The 21930-nt window shown below is 45.0% G+C and overlaps 1 protein-coding gene and 1 long non-coding RNA gene across 12 annotated transcripts; one reads left to right on the top strand and one right to left on the bottom strand.

The window, feature by feature from the left end:
* Window positions 1-9833: 9833 nt before the first annotated feature.
* Window positions 9834-12005, bottom strand: LOC127006303 (uncharacterized). 11 transcript variants are annotated; one of them, XR_007759400.1, is made up of 4 exons: window positions 11767-12005; window positions 11426-11642; window positions 11240-11332; window positions 10787-11146 (listed from the first exon to the last, which is right to left on the bottom strand). It is a non-coding gene; the product is annotated as an uncharacterized LOC127006303 (long non-coding RNA). The 11 variants fall into 11 exon arrangements; XR_007759402.1 differs by having other exon boundaries at window positions 10788-11146; window positions 11426-11673; window positions 11798-12004; XR_007759399.1 differs by having other exon boundaries at window positions 10789-11146; window positions 11426-11673; window positions 11767-12003.
* Window positions 12006-12617: 612 nt separating this feature from the next.
* Window positions 12618-20368, top strand: LOC127006301 (proton-coupled amino acid transporter-like protein pathetic). Its single transcript, XM_050876012.1, has 9 exons — window positions 12618-12729; window positions 13700-13850; window positions 14453-14659; window positions 15955-16059; window positions 16685-16864; window positions 17443-17621; window positions 18333-18520; window positions 18633-18784; window positions 20133-20368. The coding sequence occupies exons 2-9, from the start codon at window positions 13713-13715 to the stop codon at window positions 20226-20228; spliced, it is 1245 nt and encodes a 414-aa protein (XP_050731969.1). The 5' UTR covers window positions 12618-12729; window positions 13700-13712; the 3' UTR covers window positions 20229-20368.
* The last annotated feature ends 1562 nt before the right edge of the window (window positions 20369-21930 follow it).

The raw sequence follows: 21930 nt of genomic DNA, 5'->3' as shown, positions 1-21930 counted from the left end.
CTAGCCCAGCATCACCACCACCACCACCACCACCACCACCACCACCACCACCCCCCCACAGACTATCCCAGAATCACCACCACCACCACCACCACCACCACCAACCCCCACAGACTATCCCAGAATCACCACCACCACCACCACCACCACCCCCCCTCAGACTATCCCAGAATCACCACCACCACCACCACCACCAACCCCCCACAGACTATCCCAGAATCACCACCACCACCACCACCACCACCACCAACCCCCCACAGACTATCCCAGAATCACCACCACCACCACCACCACCACCACCACCAACCCCCCTCAGACTATCCCAGAATCACCACCACCACCACCACCACCAATAGCATCCCTTGCATCACCACCGTCATAAGTAAGATAATTGAGGATAATGATGGATAATAAAATAATTAAAAAAAAATAATAAATAAATAAATAAAACTAATAATAATAATAATAAAAATAATAATGATGCACTAAAATAAGTATCATTGATGGGGTCTTGAAAACAATAGAGTCATCTTATCTCTGTGTGTGTGTGTGTGTGTGTGTGTGTGTGTGTGTGTGTGTGTGTGTGTGTGTGTGTGTGTGTGTGTGTGTGTGTTTGTCATCACTATCTCATACTGTCAATGTGTGGTTTTTTCTTCCTCCTCCTCCTCCTCCTCCTCTCCCTCCTCCTCCTCCTCCTCCTCTGCTACTGCTTATATATACGCGTCATGAGAGTGTGTGTTACAGTCTCTATACAGGTGTGTGTGTGTGTGTGTGTGTGTGTGTGTGTGTGTGTGTGTGTGTGTGTGTGTGTGTGTGTGTGTGTGTGTGTGTTTAGTTCAGTAGAAGCATTCGTGTCTGGCGGTGGTGGGGACGGCGGCGGCGGCGGTGGTAGTAGTAGTAGCAGTAGTAGCAGTGGCAGTGGTCGAGTGGTCAGCGGGCAGGCGTGGTGATATTTGGAGCAAGGTTCGAGTACCCACCGGAGGACGCAACCTTCCCCAATGGTCGCCGAGTGACTATACAGTACCCACATACATTGTTACCCGGGGTCGGCTCTCAAAACAATTATCTTTAAAGGTAAATAAAGTGGTTAAATGTGTTCTCACGAGTATTTCCAGAGTTCATGATACAGAAGCCTTGTCGAACTCCACCAGGGTCAACATAGTACCTCTGGAAACGTTCAAAACTATACCTCTGGAAACGTTCAAAACTCCCACGCTTTAAAGGTGAGAAAATACCTCTGGAAACGTTCAAAACTATACCTCTGGAAACGCTCAAAACTCCCACGCTTTAAAGGTGAGAAAATACCTCTGGAAACGTTCAAAACTGTACACTAAAAAGGCAAAGAAAGTGGTTAAATGTGTTCTCAAAAAGTCCCAGAGTTCATGATAAAGAAAACGTGTCGAACTCCCACCAGGGTGAAAATAATAGCTCTGGAAACGTTCAAAACTCCCCCGCTTTAAAGGTGAGAAAATACCTCTGGAAACGTTCAAAACTATACCTCTGGAAACGTTCAAAACTCCCACGCTGTAAAGGCGAGAAAATACCTCTGGAAACGTTCAAAATTCGTACACTTTAAAGGCAAAGAAAGCGGTAAAATGTGTTCTCAAGAGTATTTCCAGAGTTCATGATACAGAAGCCTTGTCGAACTCCACCAGGGTCAAAATAATAGCTCTGGAAACGTTCAAAACTCCCACGCTTTAAAGGTGAGAAAATACCTCTGGAAACGTTCAAAATTCGTACACTTTAAAGGCAAAGAAAGTGGTTAAATGTGTTCTCAAAAGTATTTCCAGAGTTCATGATAAAGAAAACGTGTCGAACTTCCACCAGGGTCAAAATAATACTTCTGGAAACGTTCAAAACTCCCATGCTCTAAAGGCGAGAAAATACCTCTGGAAACGTTCAAAACTCCTACGCTTTAAGGCCAAAAGAAATGGTAAAATATGTTCTCACGAGTATTTCCAGAGTTCATGATACAGAAGCCGTGTCGAACTTCCACCAGAGGCAAAATAATAGCTCTGGAAACGTTCAAAACTCCTACGAAAGCCATGGCAAATGTGTTTACTCGAGCACGGAAACGTTAAAATCTATCACCCCAGATCGTCAACCAACCCTAACTTCAGCGACTTCGTTCAGGAGGAGCACCGGGGGGCAGCATGGGCCAGGCAGGAGGCACACATCACGGCACTCACTATAAATAACATTCGCCCGCGCCACTGTTGGGAGGGGGCCGACCAGGCGGACCCTCAAGAAAGTCTACCAGCGCTACGGCCAGCAAATAAAAAAGAAGTAGTAGTAGTAGTAGTAGTAGTAGTAGTAGTAGTAGTAGTAGTAGTTGTAGTAGTTGTAGTAGTAGTAGTAGTAGTAGTAGTTGTAGTAGTAGTAGTAGTAATATAGTAATAACAGTGAAAGTTAAATGATGTAAGAGAGAGAGAGAGAGAGAGAGAGAGAGAGAGAGGGGGAGGAGAATCTTGGTACAACCAGTGTTACCAAAGCCAGTGCAAGCAAGGAAATAATGGAAGCAGTGTTGCCAATCTCGTGATAATGGTGGAGCGAGGAAAAAAAATAATGAAAAAGAAAGAAAAAGAAAAAAAATGGTAAGGAAGGAGAAAAGAAAGAAAGAAAGAAAGAAAATTAATTAAAGAAAACGAAAGCGAAAGAAAATACACAAAAATTGATATGTATGTTATCTCTCTCTCTCTCTCTCTCTCTCTCTCTCTCTCTCTCTCTCTCTCTCTCTCTCTCTCTCTCTCTCTCTCTTAACGCATTATCATTTTAAGGGCAAATCTTAACCTCTTTTATCTCCTCCTCCTCCTCCTCCTCCTCCTCCTCCTCCTCTTCCTCCTCCTCCTCCTCCTCCTCCTCCTCCATTGTTAAGAGTCTTATCAAAGCGTTTCCTAATAGCTCTTGACCTCTCTCTCTCTCTCTCTCTCTCTCAACTGATACTACTACTGTCACCTCCTCCTCCTCCTCCTCCTCCTACTACTACTACTACTACTACTACTACTACTACTACTACTACTACTACTACTATTACTACTATTTTATTTCAGGAATCCGTCGACATACATACAGACATACATACCACCATACATACACAAACATACGAACATACACAGCCGGACAGCGAGGGAGAACTACATTAAGGAAGGAAGGAAGGAAGGAAGGAAGGAAGGAAGGAAGGAGATGAAGGAACAGGTAAGTTATTTTTGATGTTTTGATTTCTTCTTTTTCTTCTTCTTTTCTTTTTTCTTCTTTTTCTTCTTCTTTTTCTTTTTTCTTCTTTTTCTTCTTCTTTTCTTTTTTCTTCTTCTTTTTCTTCTTCTTTCATTTTTTCTTCTTCTTTTTCTTCTTCTTTTTCTTCTTCTTTTCTTTTTTCTTCTTTTTCTTCTTCTTTCATTTTTTCTTCTTCTTTTTCTTCTTCTTTTTCTTCTTCTTTCCTTTTTTCTTCTTCTTTTTCTTCTTCTTTTTCTCCTTCTTTTCTTTTTTCTTCTTCTTTTTCTTCTTCCACCACCACCACCACCACCACTACCACTACTACTACTACTACTACTACTACTACTACTACCACCACTTCTACTACTTTTTAAACCACTCCACCTTTCGTTAATTTCTATATATATAATCTCTCTCTCACATAACAATCTGTCCTATCCACTCATACGCTGACGAGTCCACTCTGCGCTATTCAACTTCTTTCAACTAAGACCCTCTCAACACGAATTGCAACACTCCAGACTGGGGGCTGCAGAACGCTTAACCTCAGACCTTGCTAGCATTTCCAATTTGGGTAAAAGGAACCTTGTGTCCTTCAATGCCTCAAAAACCCAATTTCTCCACCTATCAACTCGACACAGTCTTCCAAACACCTATCCCCTATTCTTCAACAATACTTAGCTGTCACCTTCTTCAACACTAAACATTCTCGGTAAAAGGAACCTTGTGTCCTTCAACGCCTCAAAAACCCAATTTCTCCACCTATCAACTTGACACAATCTTCCAAACACCTATCCCCTATTCTTCAACAATACTTAGCTGTCACCTTCTTCAACACTAAACATCCTCGGTAAAAGGAACCTTGTGTCCTTCAATGCCTCAAAAACCCAATTTCTCCACCTATCCACTCGACACAATCTTCCAAACACCTATCCCCTATTCTTCAACAATACTCAGCTGTCAAGTTCAACACTAAACATCCTCGGTCTATCCTTAACTCAAAATCTTAACTGGAAATTTCACATCTCTTGTCTCTAAATCAGCTTCCTCGAGGTTGGCGGTAAGTTCTTTCACTCCTTTACGTTTTAATTAATGTATATTCTGTGTGGTGTCGTCAAATTTCTGAACTTGAAAATGAACCCGAAACGCTAACTACATGAGCGATTTTCGAAGTCTGTGGTTTGGTTTGGGAAGGTCACCAATCCACCACGTCGAACTATGAGATTGGCCTTTTAAGTTCTTTCACTCCTTTACGTTTTAATTAATGTATATTCTGTGTTGTGTCGTAAAATTTCTGAACTTGAAAATGAACCCGAAACGCTAACTACATGAGCGATTTTTGGAGTCTTTGGTTTGGTTTGGGAAGCTTACCAATCCACCACGTCGAACTGTGAGATTGGCCTTTTAAGTTCTTTCAATCCTTTATGTTTTAACTAATGTATTCTGTATGGTGACCTCAAATTTAAGAACTTAGATAGGAATACCCAACTCTAACTACACAAGCAATTTTCGAAGTCATTGGTTTGGTTTGGGAAGCGTACCAATCCACCACGCCGAACTATGAGATTGGCCTTTTAAGTTCTTTCAATCTTTTATGTTTTAACTAATGTATTCTGTATAGGTTCCTCCAATTTCTGAAGTTAAAGATGAACGCCAAACTCTAACTACATAAGCAATTTTCGAAGTCTTTGGTATTGGTTTGGGGAGCTTACCAATCCACTACGTCGAACTGTGAGATTGGCCTTTTAAGTTCTTTCAATCTTTTATGTTTTAACTAATGTATTCTGTATAGGTTCCTCCAATTTCTGAAGTTTAAAGATGAACGCAAAACTCTAACTACATAAGCAATTTTTGAAGTCTTTGGTATTGGTTTGGGGAGCGTACCAATCCACCACGTCGAGCTGTGAGATTGTCCTTAAGTTCTTTCAATCCTTTACGTTTTAATTAATGTATATTCTGTATGGTGTCCTCAAATTTCCGAAGTTAAAGATGAACGCCAAACTCTAACTACACAAGCAATTTTCGAAGTCTTTGGTATTGGTTTGGGAAGCTTACCAATCCACCACGCCGAGCTGTGAGATTGGCCTAAAGTTCTTTCACTCCTTTCAGTAAACGTCTTAACTAATAATATTTTAACGAATGTCTTAACGAATTTATACTTCTCTTAATACTACTGATATTGCTATACTATCACCTCCTCCTCCTCCTCCTCCTCCTCCTCCTCCTCCTCCTACTACTACTACTACTACTACTACTGCTACTACTACTACTACTACTACTACTCCGGTTATTATAGAGATACAGTTTTAGTTACAGTTTCAATAAATATTTTAACTAATTTGTCTAAGCTCATTTCTCAACATTTTTTATTGAAGCGATGAAAGAAAAAAAAAAAGTTAAAGGCATCTCTGGGACCGTTTCTGGACGAGGTTGATTCATCTCTCTCTCTCTCTCTCTCTCTCTCTCTCTCTCTCTCTCTCTCTCTCTCTCAATGGTAATAATCTTGACCCATACTTTTTGTCCATCTCCCTCCCTTGCTCTCCCCCTTCCCCCTCTTCTTCTCTCCCTCATCCTCTCTCCTCCCTTCTTCCCCACCGTTATCTCCACCCTCCCCCTCCCCCCCCCATCCTCCCTCCTCTCTAACCACCCCCCTCCCCTCCCTCTTCCTTCGCTTGTTATTATAGTGAAGGAAACGTTTTAATAAAGAGATACGAGCCAGAAACGTTTACAAGCAACTCAAGGAACGTTTGTTGTCTTATTTCACTCCTGACCGTGAGAGAGAGAGAGAGAGAGAGAGAGAGAGAGAGAGAGAGAGATGTGCCATATTATTAGCCTCCGCCACGATATACTCAGATGTCCTAATGATACGTTGGATCTCTTTCTATCTTCTATCGATATTTTCATGCTGGCTGCTCTTCTGTATTTGCTAACTGCATACCTGCCCCCTCCCGCGGCCCCATTGCACGCGACTTTCTACTCAAGCTCATCCCTGTACTGTCCAAACCCCTTATGCAAGAGTTAACCAGCATCTCCATTCTTTCATACCCTTCACTGGTAAACTCTGAAACAGCCTTCCTTCGTCTGTAGTTCCAGGAGCCTATGACTTGCCCCCCCCCCCTCTCTCTCTCTCTCTCTCTCTCTCTCTCTCTCTCTCTCTCTCTCTCTCTCTCTCTCTCTCCCCACCCGAAATTGACCTTTATTTTGGCCATTCTATAATTTTCGCTATATGGGAGCAAAAGTTAGCGGGCTTTTTTTCTTTCTACTTTCTCCTTTTGTTCCCCTTGTGCTGTTCTCTGCGCTATGGAAAAAAAGAAAATATTAAGCTCTCCAACCTCCAATATTTTTTTTTTTTTTAAGGGTGAAGATGCTGCATGGTGAACTCTTTCATTAGGAAGCTGGACAGTACAGGAGTGAAAGAGTGAAGCTGCGAACACATACAAACACGCGCACCACTGACTCACACTAAATCATACACGCCGGGTGTTTTAAGGGGGGGGAGAGAGAAAGATTGCTCCCTCTTGCACGAGTTCTAAGGGCGTCATTATCTCCAGGCATTCATTAACAGCAACGTTGGCTCGTTTGGCTTTTCACTTCCATTTTCGAGTCGGAGTCCGTAAGAAGCGTTGGTTGGATTTTCACAGAGCTAATTCCCCATATTACAAACTCCTTCGTATATAGTGTTTATTAACGGTTATGGGGATAGTTTGCCTGTTAACTCCCATTTTTCGTGATAGAGAGAGTTTGCAGAAGTACAGTTAGGTAGGTCAACATGTTACGAACTCAAACCGGTATTCGTTAACCCGGTACCAGCGAAGGGCCAAATTTGCGGCTTTACCGTGTACCAGCGACGGGCCAAATTTGCGGCTTTACCGTGTACCAGCGACGGGCCAAATTTGCGGCTTTATCGTGTACCAGCGAAGGGCCTAATTTGTGGCTTTACCGTGTACCAGCGACGGGCCAAATTTGCGGCTTTACCGTGTACCAGCGAAGGACCAAATTTGTGGCTTTACCGTGTACCAGCAACGGGCCAAATTTGTGGCTTTACCGTGTACCAGCGACGGGCCAAATTTGCGGCTTTACCGTGTACCAGCGAAGGGCCAAATTTGCGGCTTTACCATGTACCAGCGACGGGCCAAATTTGTGGCTTTATCGTGTACCAGCGACGGGCCAAATTTGTGGCTTTATCGTGTACCAGCGAAGGGCCAAATTTGCGGCTTTACCGTGTACCAGCGAAGGGCCAAATTTGTGGCTTTATCGTGTACCAGCGACGGGCCAAATTTGCGGCTTTACCGTGTACCAGCGAAGGGCCAAATTTGCGGCTTTACCATGTACCAGCGAAGGGCCAAATTTGCGGCTTTATCGTGTACCAGCGACGGGCCAAATTTGTGGTTTTACCGTGTACCAGCGAAGGGCCAAATTTGCGGCTTTACCGTGCACCAGCGACGGGCCAAATTTGCGGCTTTACCGTGTACCAGCGACGGGCCAAATTTGTAGCTTTATCGTGTACCAGCGGAGGGCCAAATTTGTGGCTTTACCGTGTACCAGCGAAGGGCCAAATTTGTGGCATTATCGTATACCAGCAACGGGCCAAATTCTTACCATGATATAAACTCCCCCAAAAACGATGATGCATAAACTGATCACAAATGCGTTGATATATATTATGAAATGGTTTGCGTGAGTGGCGATTTTTTTCTCGTTAATTCGCTTAGAGTTGCCTTTTAGAAACATGACCCGTGTGGCTACCGGGTTAATATACTAAGCGTCTCGGTCCCTTAGTATCCAAGTTTCAAGTATCGTAAATTACCTGCGTTTCTCTGGGACCTGTAACAATTGCACTTCAATAAAATAAGTGATGGTTATTGATAAAAATGTAGTTGATTCTTCTCGTTGTCTTATTTATTGGTAAACGAGAGAAACTAAATGACCATTGCAAGGTTCTGATTGTTAAAAAAAAATCTTCCCTGTTCTGTTCTTTTTTCTCTTGTGTTGTTTTGTTCTGTTCTGCTTTCTTTTATGTTGTTCTGTTGTTCTGTTCTGCTATTTTTTTTCTCTTGTGTTGTTTTGTTCTGTTCTGTTCTGCTATCTAATCTTTTCTGTTGTTCTGTTGTTCTGTTCTGCTATCTTTTCTCTTGTGTTGTTTTGTTCTGTTCTGTTCTGCTCTCTGTTCTGTTGTTCTGTTGTTCTGTTCTGCTATTTTTTTCTCTTGTGTTGTTTTGTTCTGTTCTGTTCTGCTTTCTTTTATGTTGTTCTGTTGTTCTGTTCTTCTATTTTTTTTCTCTTGTGTTGTTTTGTTCTGTTCTGTTCTGCTATCTGTTCTGTTGTTCTGTTGTTCTGTTCTTCTATTTTTTTTCTCTTGTGTTGTTTTGTTCTGTTCTGTTCTGCTATCTAATCTTTTCTGTTGTTCTGTTGTTCTGTTCTGCTATCTTTTCTCTTGTGTTGTTTTGTTCTGTTCTGTTCTGCTTTCTTTTCTGTTGTTCTGTTGTTCTGTTCTTCTATTTTCTGAAGACCACCCATCAACCCGGACTCTAGAGGAAACCGTCCAGGTGAATCAAGGAGTTCCCGGGGGCAGTATGAGCCAAGAGAAGATGGCGCCACTATAAACACTTGCCTGCGCCATTACGGGCTGGGGCCAAACACCATCCATGCCCCTCAAGAGAGCCTACCGGTGCTATAAGCGTTCACGTAAAAAAAAATATATACTTCAATACAACAAGTGATACTATTGCTGTTAAAAGTGTGGTTGATCATTCTCCTTGTCTTATTTATTGGTAAACGAGAGAAAATAAATGGCTCAATAATCTTTTGCATGTAAATCACGGTTAATATTCCAAATAACATAAAATATCTACTCTCGAATGTGAGGCTAGGCTATTTCGAATATTGCCTGCTATTTTCATGCAATAAATCGTCAAATTTCTAATATACATATATAGGCCAGATATCTTTTTTATGTACCTGAAATGAGATGTATTATAGGTATTTGGAAGCCCATAGATCGTTCGAGGATGATTTGACTAAACTATTTGATACAAGCTGGTCTTTCGCGTGCGTGCGGTATATAATCAACGCAAATTGGCCTATATATTTGCAGTCTAAAGGCTATATAAGAGGGGTTAAGGGTTCTATTGCATGCATAAACATTCAAATATGTCACTGAAAGAAAATCTGTATCTTGACGCAATCACGAACTAACGATGCGCAGGTGCCACATCTATATACCTTTCCGAGTAGACAGATGGAATGAAACCGACTATACCATCACGAAGCACTCTATGGAAATATATGTATAAACAGTCAAATACATCACTGAAAGAAAATCTGTATCTTGACGCAATCACGAACTAACGATGCGCAGGTGCCACATCTATATACGTTTCCGAGTAGACAGATGGAGTAAAACCGACTATACCATTACGAAGCAGTCTATGGAAATATATGCATAAACATTCAAATACGTCACTGAAAGAAAATCTGTATCTTCACGCAATCACGAACTAACAATGCGCAGGTGCCATATCTACGTTCCCGAGTAGACAGATGGAGTAAAACCGACTACACCATCACGAAGCAGTCTAAAGAAAAATATGCATAAACATTCAAATACATCACTGAAAGAAAATCTGTATCTTGACGCAATCACGAACTAACAATGCGCAGGTGCCACATCTATATACGTTTCCGAGTAGACAGATGGAGTAAAACCGACTATACCATTACGAAGCAGTCTATGGAAATATATGCATAAACATTCAAATACATCACTGAAAGAAAATCTGTATCTTCACGCAATCACGAACTAACGATGCGCAGGTGCCACATCTATATACGTTCCCGAGTAGACGGATGGAGTAAAACCGACTATACCATCACGAAGCCGTCTATGGAAATATATGCATAAACAGTCAAATACATCACTGAAAGAAAATCTGTATCTTCACGCAATCACGAACTAACAATGCGCAGGTGCCATATCTACGTTCCCGAGTAGACGGATGGAGTATAAAACCGACTACACCATCACGAAGCACTCTATGGAAATCCCTACCACTTCTATGTTATGCTTTCTATACGCTTCTCAAACAGGCGAGCTGAAGCGCCGATACGTGTATAAATAAGGATAAATGTCTCTTGAGCCGGTAATAGCTACGAGGGTATGTTAATTACAACCATTTGGTAACGCTGGTATCGCGTTAAGCAAGTGTACATGGTGCGGTTTGAATGATGTTTTGGTCCACGAGTGCGAGGCAGACCGGCCCCTTCAACACTTGTGACACGGAGCAGCTGCGATGTGCCCCTTAATTAAATGAGTATAATTTCTCAATCGCCGAGTCAACATAGCTGCCACCCCGCGCCTTACCAAACACCCACAATATCTACCAAAGCCTTAAAAAACACCCACAACAACCTCTACCAAAGCCTTACCAAACACCCACAACCTCTACCAAAGCCTTACCAAACACCCACAATCTCTACCAAAGCCTTACCAAACACCCACAATATCTACCAAAGCCTTAAAAAAACACCCACAACAACCTCTACCAAAACCTTACCAAACACCCACAACCTCTACCAAAGCCTTACCAAACACCCACAATCTCTACCAAAGCCTTACCAAACATCCACAACCCAGCGTTACCAAATTATCGTACACAGCCACGCCGCACATTGTATTTTCCGGCTTCTGACTCACAGTTATCGCAAACAAACACCAATAAGTAACACTTTTAACGATAACTTTAGCTAGAATCTCGCTATCTGTGTGGGTGGGAGAGTTTTGGACCCTGAAAGTGATAAATGCGATGTTTTGAGTACGATAATATGGTAACGCTGCCACAAACTCTACCAAAGCCTTACCAAACACCCACAACCTCTACCAAAGCCTTACCAAACACCCACAACCTCTACCAAAGCCTTACCAAACACCCACAACCTCTACCAAAGCCTTACCAAACACCCACAAACTCTACCAAAGCCTTACCAAACACCCACAACCTCTACCAAAGCCTTACCAAACAACCACAACCTCTACCAAAGCCTTACCAAACACCCACAACCTCTACCAAAGCCTTACCAAACACCCACAACCTCTACCAAAGCCTTACCAAACACCCACAACCTCTACCAAAGCCTTATCAAACACCCACAGCCTCTACCAAAGCCTTACCAAACACCCACAACCTCTACCAAAGCCTTATCAAACACCCACAACCTCTACCAAAGCCTTACCAAACACCCACAACCTCTACCAAAGCCTTACCAAACACCCACAACCTCTACCAAAGCCTTACCAAACACCCACAACCTCTACCAAAGCCTTACCAAACACCCACAACCTCTACCAAAGCCTTACCAAACACCCACAACCTCTACCAAAGCCTTACCAAACACCCACAACCTCTACCAAAGCCTTACCAAACACCCACAACCTCTACCAAAGCCTTACCAAACACCCACAGCCTCTACCAAAGCCTTACCAAACACCCATGACCTCTACCAAAGCCTTACCAAACACCCACAATCTCTACCATAGCCTTACCAAACACCCATAACCTCTACCAAAGCCTTACCAAACACCCACAACCTCTACCAAAGCCTTACCAAACACCCACAACCTCTACCAAAGCCTTACCAAACACCCACAGCCTCTACCAAAGCCTTACCAAAGTTGAGTTCGTGGTTTCTCTTATAAGCTATACACATTTTAATTTTTCTCTTCCTCTTGCTTTCGAAACTAAGTGAACTTAATAATTTGGATTTCGTGACGAGTGGAAGTTAAGATTTATAAATATATTTAATATGTGGAAATTATTACTTTTATGTTTACGTGCTTTTCTTTATATATAAGTAAATGCTGAGTTCTTTTTTGTACATTTTTTTATTTTTAATGTTGAATGTATGCAAGAAAATTATCAGTGTTTTGTGTATATATGGGAATTATCAATGTAATATGTATGGAAAATATTACTGTGATATATACATACATACATACATAAAAAAAGATTAATGTTTGCTTTATAAAAATTAAACACTATAAATAGGAATAATTGGAATTAAGAAAAGAAATTGAATCATTATTATTATTATTATTATTATTATTATTATTATTATTATTATTAGCTAAACACAACTTGATGACTAACCAATTAACCTCTCTCTCTCTATCTCTCTCTCTCATATAACAATCACCCCGGCCGGGGACACAAAGGTACGTAAACACACACACACACACACACACACACACACACACACACACACACACACACACACACACACACTTAATTTAGAAACGAATGCTATATATAACTTTAATGACTTCTTAAATGACATGAAAACACGCCAATAATCATTTTTGATATGCAAGAACTCAACAACCCCTCTCTCTCTCTCTCTCTCACCACAGGAGCAGGAGGGGTGGGGGGGCGGACCGGACCTCAAACTGGAGGGGGTCGGCGCAGGGGGGGGCGGGGGCATCCACGGCCTCCCCCAGATACGAGACAACAAGAATGCAACCAAGTATGTATTGCACCTTAACCTCACCCTAATTTCACCCTAACCTCACCCTAATTCCACCTTTTTCACCCTAACCTCACCCTAATTCCACCTTTTTCACCCTAAACTCACCCTAATTTCACCCTAACCTCACTCTAATTTCACCTTTTTCACCCTGACGTCACCATGATCACCCTATTTTCACTCTAAGTTCACCCGTTTTCCCCTTGCTCTCACCCTTTTCACTCTAGTCTCTCCCTTGTCACCTTATTGTTCATCCTAGTCACCCTAATATCACCCTATCACACCCTTTCTTCACCCAAGTCACCCTAATTTCACCCTAACTACACCCTAGTAATTCTAAACTCACTTTAGTCACCCTGGTTTCACTATAGTCACATGATTATTCGCCTACCACACCCTATTAACACCCTGTCACACGTGTCTTCCTCCCTCGTCGCTCTATACACACCTTATTTTTATTGCAAGCTCACCCTTTCCACCTGGCTCTTACTCAAGTCACCTTAAACTCACTCTGATCTCACTCTAAACACCCTATCTTCATCCTAGTCACCTTAAACTCACTCTGATCTCACTCTAAACACCCTATCTTCATCCTAGTCACCTTAAACTCACTCTGATCTCACTCTAAACACCCTATCTTCATCCTAGTCACCTTAAACTCACTCTGATCTCACTCTAAACACCCTATCTTCATCCTAGTCACCTTAAACTCACTCTGATCTCACTCTAAACACCCTATCTTCATCCTAGTCACCTTAAACTCACTCTGATCTCACTCTAAACACCCTATCTTCATCCTAGTCACCTTAAACTCACTCTGATCTCACTCTAAACACCCTATCTTCATCCTAGTCACCTTAAACTCACTCTGATCTCACTCTAAACACCCTATCTTCATCCTAGTCACCTTAGTCACACCCTATGGTCACCCTCCCCCCCTCCTTTGGCTCACCCTGCCGCCCTGTTCCAGCAACGGGGAGACCATGGTGCACGTGCTGAAGGGGAACATCGGTACGGGTCTGCTGGCTATGCCCGAGGCCTTCCTCAATGCCGGGCTGTGGGTGGGCCTGGCCGGCATACCCATCCTCGGCATCATTTGCATCCACTGCATGCACACACTCGTACGTACAGGGCTACGGGGGGCGGTGGAGGAGGTAAGCGGGTCGCACTCATTCCCGGTCTCTGTGGCAACGAACCTGTCTGATCGTCGACGTGCCGCAGGTCTCCCCGCAGTAGAGGGAAAGCAGTGCCCGGTGAAGTGGCCAAGGTTTTACAGGAGGCGGGTCTCAAGCAGTTAAAAAAAAGAATAGCCCCTGCCTTGACGCTACACCCTCCCTGTTTTGATCCTACACCCCTGCCTGGTCACTACACCCACCTTGCCTCGACACCCTACACCGCCCTGCTTTGACGATACGCCCCTCTGTTTCGACCCTACACCCCCTGCCTGGACACTACACCCCCTGTCTCGACACCCTACACCCCCCTGCTTTGACGATACGCCCCTCTGTTTCGACCCTACACCCCCTGCCAGGACACTACACCCCCCTGTCTCGACACCCTACACCGCCCTGTTTTGACGATACGCCCCTCTGTTTTGACCCTACACCCCCTGCCTGGACACTACACCCCCTGTCTCGACACCCTACACCCCCCTGCTTTGACGATACGCCCCTCTGTTTCTATTCTACATCCCCTGCCCCTACACCCTCCTCCTTCCCCGCAGCTCAAGTGTTCGCGGGAGCTATGCAAGCGGACGGGTCGGTCGGCGATGAGCTACGAAGAGACGGCGAAGGTGTCGTTCAGCTCTGGCCCCCCGGCGTGCCAGCGGTGGGCCAACGTTGTGGGCTATACCATCACCACCTTCCTCATCATCACGCAAATGGGCTTCTGCTGCGTCTACTTCGTCTTCATCCCGCAGAACATCCAGCGGGTGAGGCGGTGCGGGGCTGTCCCACTACCTAATGCAAGGGTTTTTCAGTATCTTCACTCTCTCATCCCATTCCTCCTTCCTGTATTTGAATATGAGTTTCTATTCAAGCCCATCCCTGTGTTGTCCCATTTCCCGATGCAAGAGTTAATCAGTATCTTCACTCTTTCGTCCCATTCCTCCTTCCTGTATTTGCATATGAGTTTCTATTCAAGCCCATCCCTGTGCTGTCCAATTTCCCGATGCAAGAGTTAATCAGTATCTTCACTCTCTCATCCCATTCCTCCTTCCTGTATTTGCATATGAGTTTCTATTCAAATCCATCCCTGTGTTGTTCAATTTCCCGATGCAAGAGTTAATGCGGGGCTGTCCCACAACCTAATGCAAGAGTTAATCAGTATCTTCACTCTCTCATCCCATTCCTCCTTCCTGTATTTGAATATGAGTTTCTATTCAAGCCCATCCCTGTGTTGTTCAATTTCCCGATGCAAGAGTTAATGCGGGGCTGTCCCACTACCTAATGCAAGAGTTAATCAGTATCTTCACTCTCTCATCCCATTCCTCCTTCCTGTATTTGCATATGAGTTTCTATTCAAGCCCATCCCTGTGCTGTCCAATTTCCCGATGCAAGAGTTGATCAGTATCCTCACTCTTTCATCCCCACACTATATATATAACCAATAAGTCCTCCTATGAATTGCCTCCTTCTATAATGTACCTTTCTCGTGCTTCACAACCTCACCCACACAACCCCCCACAGCCCGCACCCCACACACAACACCCCCAATAACCGCCCCAGCAACCTCACCCACACAACCCCCCACAGCCCGCACCCCACACACAACAGTCTCAATAACCGCCCCCAGCAACCTCACCCACACCACAACCCACCCCCACACAACACATCACAACCCCCCACAGTAAACCCCCACCTTTTTCCTTGCTCTTGAGAATAGTTTAGCATCCCATCAAAATCTATACAGGCAGGTTCTTCTTATCTCCCTCCCATGACTAGAGGACGGATGCAGGGATTTTATGGTGGACTTGTGTATTTTTGAAGGGGTTGTAATTGGATTGGGAATGTTATAAGATTAGTGATGGTATAATGATTGGTTGATTGGTGATTCTCTCTCTTTCTCTCTCTCTCTCTCTCTCTACCCCAATCCTCCTCCTCTCTCTACCCCAATCCCCCTCCTCTCTCTCTCTTTACCCCCTACCTCCCTCTTTTCGTCTATCTCCAACCCCAACCCCCCTCTCCCTCTCTCTCACCCCTCCCACCCTCACCCCCACTCACCCAGGCCATTGAGGGCATGAACGGAGGCGATGTGGGTATCAGCAACTTCGCCTTCCTCTCCATGTTCATCGTCCCCGTCCTCCTCATCTGCTACATCCCAGACCTCAAGGTAAGTTTTTTTTATTTATTTTGTTTTAGGAAAGAGGGTGAAGGGAAGAAGGGGTATGTGTGAGATGGTGACTGTATACTTATAAGGGAACTCTCTGAAACGCGTGATCAGCTCCCCGCTCCCTCATCCCTGTGCTGTCCAATTTCCTGATGCAAGAGGTCACCAGGATCTTCACTCTTTCACCATTTTCATTAACACCGAGAAAGAAGGTCAGTATCTCTACTCTTTCACCATTTTCATTAACACCGAGAAAGACGGTATGTTTTATATATACTATTCCTTCGCCCTCTAAAGATGTCTCAACCCTGCCACCTACATCACTGTGCTGTCCAATTTCCTTATGCAAGAGGTCACCAGGATCTTCACTCTTTCACCATTTCCATTAGCACCGAGAAAGATGAGATATATACTGTTCCTTCGCCCACTAAAGATGCCTCAACCCAGTCAGCCACGTCACTTATTCATCCCTGTGCTGTCCAATTTCCTTATGCAAGAGGTCACCAGCATCTTCACTCTTTCACCATTTCCATTAGCACCGACCTAACCTCATTTCATACCCCACCCTCCCAGTACCTCCCCTAACGTAACCTCACCTCACCCCCTAACCCCATTCTCTCCCCGCCAGTACCTCGCGCCCGTGTCCCTGGTGGCGGCCGTGGTGCAGACAGTGGGGCTAGCCATCTGCTTCTACTACATGGTGCGGGATCTGCCCAGGGTGAGCGAGGAGGTCCCGGGATGGGCGGGATGGGCCAAGCTGCCGCTGTACTTCGGGTCCGCGGTCTACGCTTTCGAGGGCATTGGGCTGGTGAGTGGGGAGGGGTTAGGGGGGTTGGGGGTTGGGGTTGGGATGTGTGGATGAAGTTGTGCAGGGGTTGTGTGTGGGGGTTGTGTTGGGGGTGTACGGTTGCAAGTAGGATGGGGAACGTGGGGGGTATGTGGGGGGGTTCTGTGGGTGATGGTGTGGGGGGGTGTACGGTTGTGGAGGGGGTGAATATGTAAGGGGGTTGTGAGGGGGATGGTGTGATGGGGTTGTATGTGAGAGGGGTTGGGTTTTGTGTGTGTGATCCTAACCCCATGTTCCTAACCCCACGATCCCAGCCTCAACACAATCCCAACCCCATGATCCCAACCAAACATCTACATATCCAAAACCTCAACCCCATCAATCCACACTAACCAGCCTCATAACCCCACTAACCTCACTACCCTAACCCCACAACGCATTCTAACAACCAACCTAACACCCACCCCACTAAGCCCACTTTCCTAACCCCACTATCGTAACCCCACAACGTATACTAACTACCTTCCAAAAACCTAACACCCGCCCCGCTAGCTCTAACTCCACTTTCCTAACCTCACTGCCCCACCCCACTCCCCCAGGTGCTGCCGCTGGAGAATAACATGCGTACCCCTGCATCCTTCGGGGGTCTGACGGGGGTCCTGAACACGGCTATGAGCATCGTGGTCTGCCTGTACGCCGCCGTGGGCTTCTTCGGCTACCTCACCTATGGATCCGCGGTGAAGGGATCCATCACCTTGAACCTGCCCAACGAGGACGCGTGAGTGGAGGGTTGAAGTGGGGTTGAAATGGGGGTTATATGGGGTAAGTATAGGGGTTGGGTGGGGTACAAATGGGGTTAGGTGTGGTTGAGCGAGGTTGAGAATGGGGCTGATATGGCGTTATGTGAGGTTGGATGAGAAGCAGAATGGGTTGGGTGAGGTTCAGAGGAGGCGGTTGGGCTGTGGGGTTGTGGAGTTGGGTGAGGTTCAGAGGAGGTGGTTGAGCTGTGGGGTTGTGGAGTTGGGTGAGGTTCAGAGGAGGCGGTTGGGCTGTGGGGTTGTGGGGTTGGGTGAGGTTCGATTCTATCCCTCTTAAATGCTCATAACTTAACCCCCCATAACTGCTAGCTCCTAATATCGATCCTAACACTTATTACTCCAAAATATGACACTATCTGCATGCTTTAACATTCCTAACATTCCTAACATCGATCCTAACACCACCGCCGGCACTCCTAGGTTGGTAATCTTAGACCCTTTCGCTTCTCACATCAGCTATTTCTAGAGGTCAAAGAGGGGGTCAGTCGGGTTCTAATGAGTCTTTCTTTAGGTTCACGGTACAGAAGAAGGGTCACACTACCACCAGGCTCATCAAACTGCTCCTGGAAATGCCCACAACTCCTACGAAAGCCTTGTCAAATATGTGTTCCTGGCCGTAGAAATGCCCTGTAATACGACCCCTAACACCGCTACCCCCCCTAACCCCCCAGGCTGGCCCAGACGGTGCAGATCCTGATGGCCCTCGCGGTGTACATGTCCTACCCGCTGCAGATGTACGTGCCCTACGAGATCCTGACTCCCTCCGTGCTGCAGAAGTTCGCGCCGCCCGAGACAGCCAGCCGAACCCGCGTGAAGGTGGTTGAGTACACCTTCAGGACTTGCTGTGTGCTGCTCACCTGTAAGTACACACACACACACACACACACACACACACCTCCTACGGCAGATACCTTCCTGCAGACTCCTCATTCATGTTCTTATGTTCTCCCCCCTCCCCCCCCCCCCACTAGTCGCGCTGGCCGCCGCCATACCCAACATCGGTCTCTTCATCTCCCTGGTGGGCGCCGTGAGCTCGTCCACTCTGGCCCTCATCTTCCCGCCCATCATCGAAGTGGTCACCTTCTGGCCTGACACGGGGCGCTACCACTACAGGGTCATCAAGGTGAGGGGGGCGGGGAAGTAGGGGATACTGGTGGTGGGGATGGCGATAGGAGGTGTTTGTGGAGGGGTTGGAATGGAGTTAGGTGGGTTTGAGAGGGGTTTCGGTGATCAGATGGTGTTGTGTGAGGTTATATAGGGAGGGTTAGGAGGTGGTGGTGGTGGTGGTGGTAGTAGTGAGGGTTAAGTTATATAAGTAGTGATGGGAATGGTTATAATAATAGTAGTAGTAGTAGTAGTAGTAGTAGTAGTAGTAGTAGTAGTAGTAGTAGTAGTAGTAGTAGTAGCAATAGTAATAGTAGCAGTAGTAATAGTAGTAGTAGTAGTAGTAGTAGTATATAGTAGTAGTAGTAGTAGTAGTAATAGTAGTAGTAGTAGTAAGATAGAGAGAGAGAGAGAGAGAGAGAGAGAGAGAGAGAGAGAGAGAGAGAGAGAGAGAGAGAGAGAGAGAGAGAACACCTGACACCTGCAGGTTAATTATATCTCAGGTAAATGCCTCCCCCCCCCGTCTCTCCCTCTCTCTTTCTCTCACTCCTTTTCTTCCTTCCTTTCCCTCCCTCCCTCTCTCCCTCTCTCTCTCTCTCTCTCTCTCTCTCTCTCCTCCTTCCTTCATCCCTTTCAAAATATATCCTCCTCCTCCTCCTCCTCCTCCTCCTCTTCCTCCTCCTCCTCCTCTTATATTGCTCTTCTTTATCCCTCACGCCTCCTCCTCCTCCTCTTCTTCCTCTTCTACCTTCTACACCTGCTCTTCCCTCCTCCTCCTCTTCCTCCTCCTCCTCCTCCTAATCATTTCCTTTACTCTGCCACTCCTTCTACCCTCCCTAACACTTTCTACTGCGCTTCTAACACCTTCTAACTCGATTCTAACACCCTTGTATGATCCTAACACTATTCCTAACGATCCTAACAGCTTCTAACAGACTCCAATCACTCCGATCACCACTCCTTCCCCTTCCTAACACTCTTCTTCCATTCCTAACGCTATGTAACACGAGTCTAACATCCTCTTTCCTTCCTAACATCATCTAACATCCTTCCTAACACCCTTGATCATCCTCCTAGCGATATATTCTTCCTAACACCTATAAATTCTATCACGATTCTAACATCATATTGCCTTCCTAACACCCTTCCTAACATCTTCTAACACCCTTTCTAACACTACTCTAACACCCTCAGACATGGACCCCACCTCCTCCCTAACCTAACCTAGCCTAACCTAACCTAACCTAGCCTAACCTAGCCTAACCTAACCTAACCTAACCTAGCCTAACCTAACCTAACCTAACTCTCTTGACTCATTATAAAACCCTTCTTAACGCCCTTCTAACACCTCCCTCCTCCTCCCCCAGGGCTTGCTGATCGGCGTGTTCGGCTTCATAGGCTTTCTGACGGGCACCGTGTCCAGCGTGCAAGCCATCATCGACTTCTTCGTTAACGGGGAGTAGCGTGGTCAGGTCAGGTCAGGTCAGGTGGAGCAGGTCACGAGTGCATGGGTTTCAGAGAGATGAGTCAGGAATGTGTTGAACAGGTTATTTTGAGAAAGGGTTATAGGAGTGTGTTGTGAACGTGGGTTGTGAACAGGTTGTGAGTACTGCTTTGGAACAGGTTGAACGATTTTGGAGCGGGTTGTGAAGAGACAGAAATGCCTTGAATTGAGTTGTTAGTATCGTGAACGTGTTATGGAACATGTTGTGAACGTGATTGGAACGGGTTGTGAACAGGTTGTAAAAGAGTTGGCTGCTAATGTGCTTGGATTGAGTTGTTAGTATCGTGAACCTGCTTTGGAACATGTCGTGAACGTGTTTGGAGCGGGTTGTGAACGGGTTGTGAAAGAGTTGCTTGCTAATGTGCTTGGATTGAGTTGTTAGTATCGTGAACCTGCTTTGGAACATGTCGTGAACGTGTTTGGAGCGGGTTGTGAACGGGTTGTGAAAGAGTTGCTTGCTAATGTGCTTGGATTGAGTTGTTAGTATCGTGAACCTGCTTTGGAACATGTCGTGAACGTGTTTGGAGCGGGTTGTGAACGGGTTGTGAAAGAGTTGGCTGCTAATGTGCTTGGATTGAGTTGTTAGTATCGTGAACCTGCTTTGGAACATGTCGTGAACGTGTTTTGGATAGTGTTTATGAACTGAGTTAGGAACGTGACAGGAGCCAAATAGGAACGTAACAGATATTTATTGTGAACCTGTCAGAAACACGTTAGAAAGTGACAGAAACGTGTTATGAACTTGTCATGAACACGTTCGGAACATGTTAGGAGCGTGACAGAAACATGTTTGGAACTTGTTATGAACGTGTCATGAATTAAGTTGAGAGTGTTGTGAACCTGTTACGAACGTGTTTTGGAACGCGTTATGGATTAAGTTAGGACCGTGTTTGGAACTTGTTATGAACGTGTCATGGATTAAGTTGAGAGTTTTGTGAACCTGTTATGAACGTGTTTTGGAACGCGTTATGGACTAAGTTAGAAACGTGTTTGGAACCTGATATGAACGAGTTTTGTAACGTGTTTTGAACTCAGTGAGGAACGTGTTTGGTATAGGTCTTATGAACGAACGAGTCATATACGAGTTACGAACGACTTACGGACGAGTTATGAACGAGATACGAACGACTTAAGAACGAGTTAAGAACGATTTAAGAACGAGTTAAGAACGATTTACGAACGAGTTACGAACGACTTACGAACGACTTACGAACGTGTCATGAACGAGATACGAACGACTTACGAACGACTTACGAACGACTAACGAACGACTAACGAACGAGTTTAAAAAGATCGTTCACTTAAATTTTATGATGTAGAGAAGAAAAAAAAAAGATAACTTGTTGCCTGTTATTAAGTTATTTTATTGTACAAACAAACAAACAAACAAACAAACAAACAAACAAACAGCTGTGTGTATTTTTATCTCCCCCATACGACCTTTCTCTCTCTCTCTCTCTCTCTCTCTCTCTCTCTCTCTCTCTCTCTCTCTCTCTTGGGAGTTATCATGAAAAATAAAGAGGTAGAAGGAGGAGGAGGAGGAGGAGAAGGAGGAGAGAGGAGGAGGAGGAGGACGAAGACGAGGAGGAGGAGGAGGAGGAGGAGGAGGAGGAGGAGGAGGGATTAATTAATATCAAAACAGAGGAAGGAGATTAATAATA

The sequence above is a fragment of the Eriocheir sinensis genome, chromosome 32 (genome assembly GCF_024679095.1).
Source record: "Eriocheir sinensis breed Jianghai 21 chromosome 32, ASM2467909v1, whole genome shotgun sequence".
In the NCBI taxonomy this organism is placed as follows: Eukaryota; Metazoa; Arthropoda; class Malacostraca; order Decapoda; family Varunidae; genus Eriocheir; species Eriocheir sinensis.
This window is presented reverse-complemented; position numbering and strand designations above follow the sequence as displayed.

Excerpts from the sequence above, each read along its gene's own strand:
- LOC127006301 (XM_050876012.1), top strand. The coding sequence starts at position 13,713 with ATGGTGCACGTGCTGAAGGGGAACATCGGTACGGGTCTGCTGGCTATG. Across the intron at positions 14,660-15,954 it reads TCCCGCAGAACATCCAGCGG|GCCATTGAGGGCATGAACGG; the intron begins GTGAGGCGGTGC and ends CCACTCACCCAG. Across the intron at positions 18,785-20,132 it reads ACCACTACAGGGTCATCAAG|GGCTTGCTGATCGGCGTGTT; the intron begins GTGAGGGGGGCG and ends CTCCTCCCCCAG.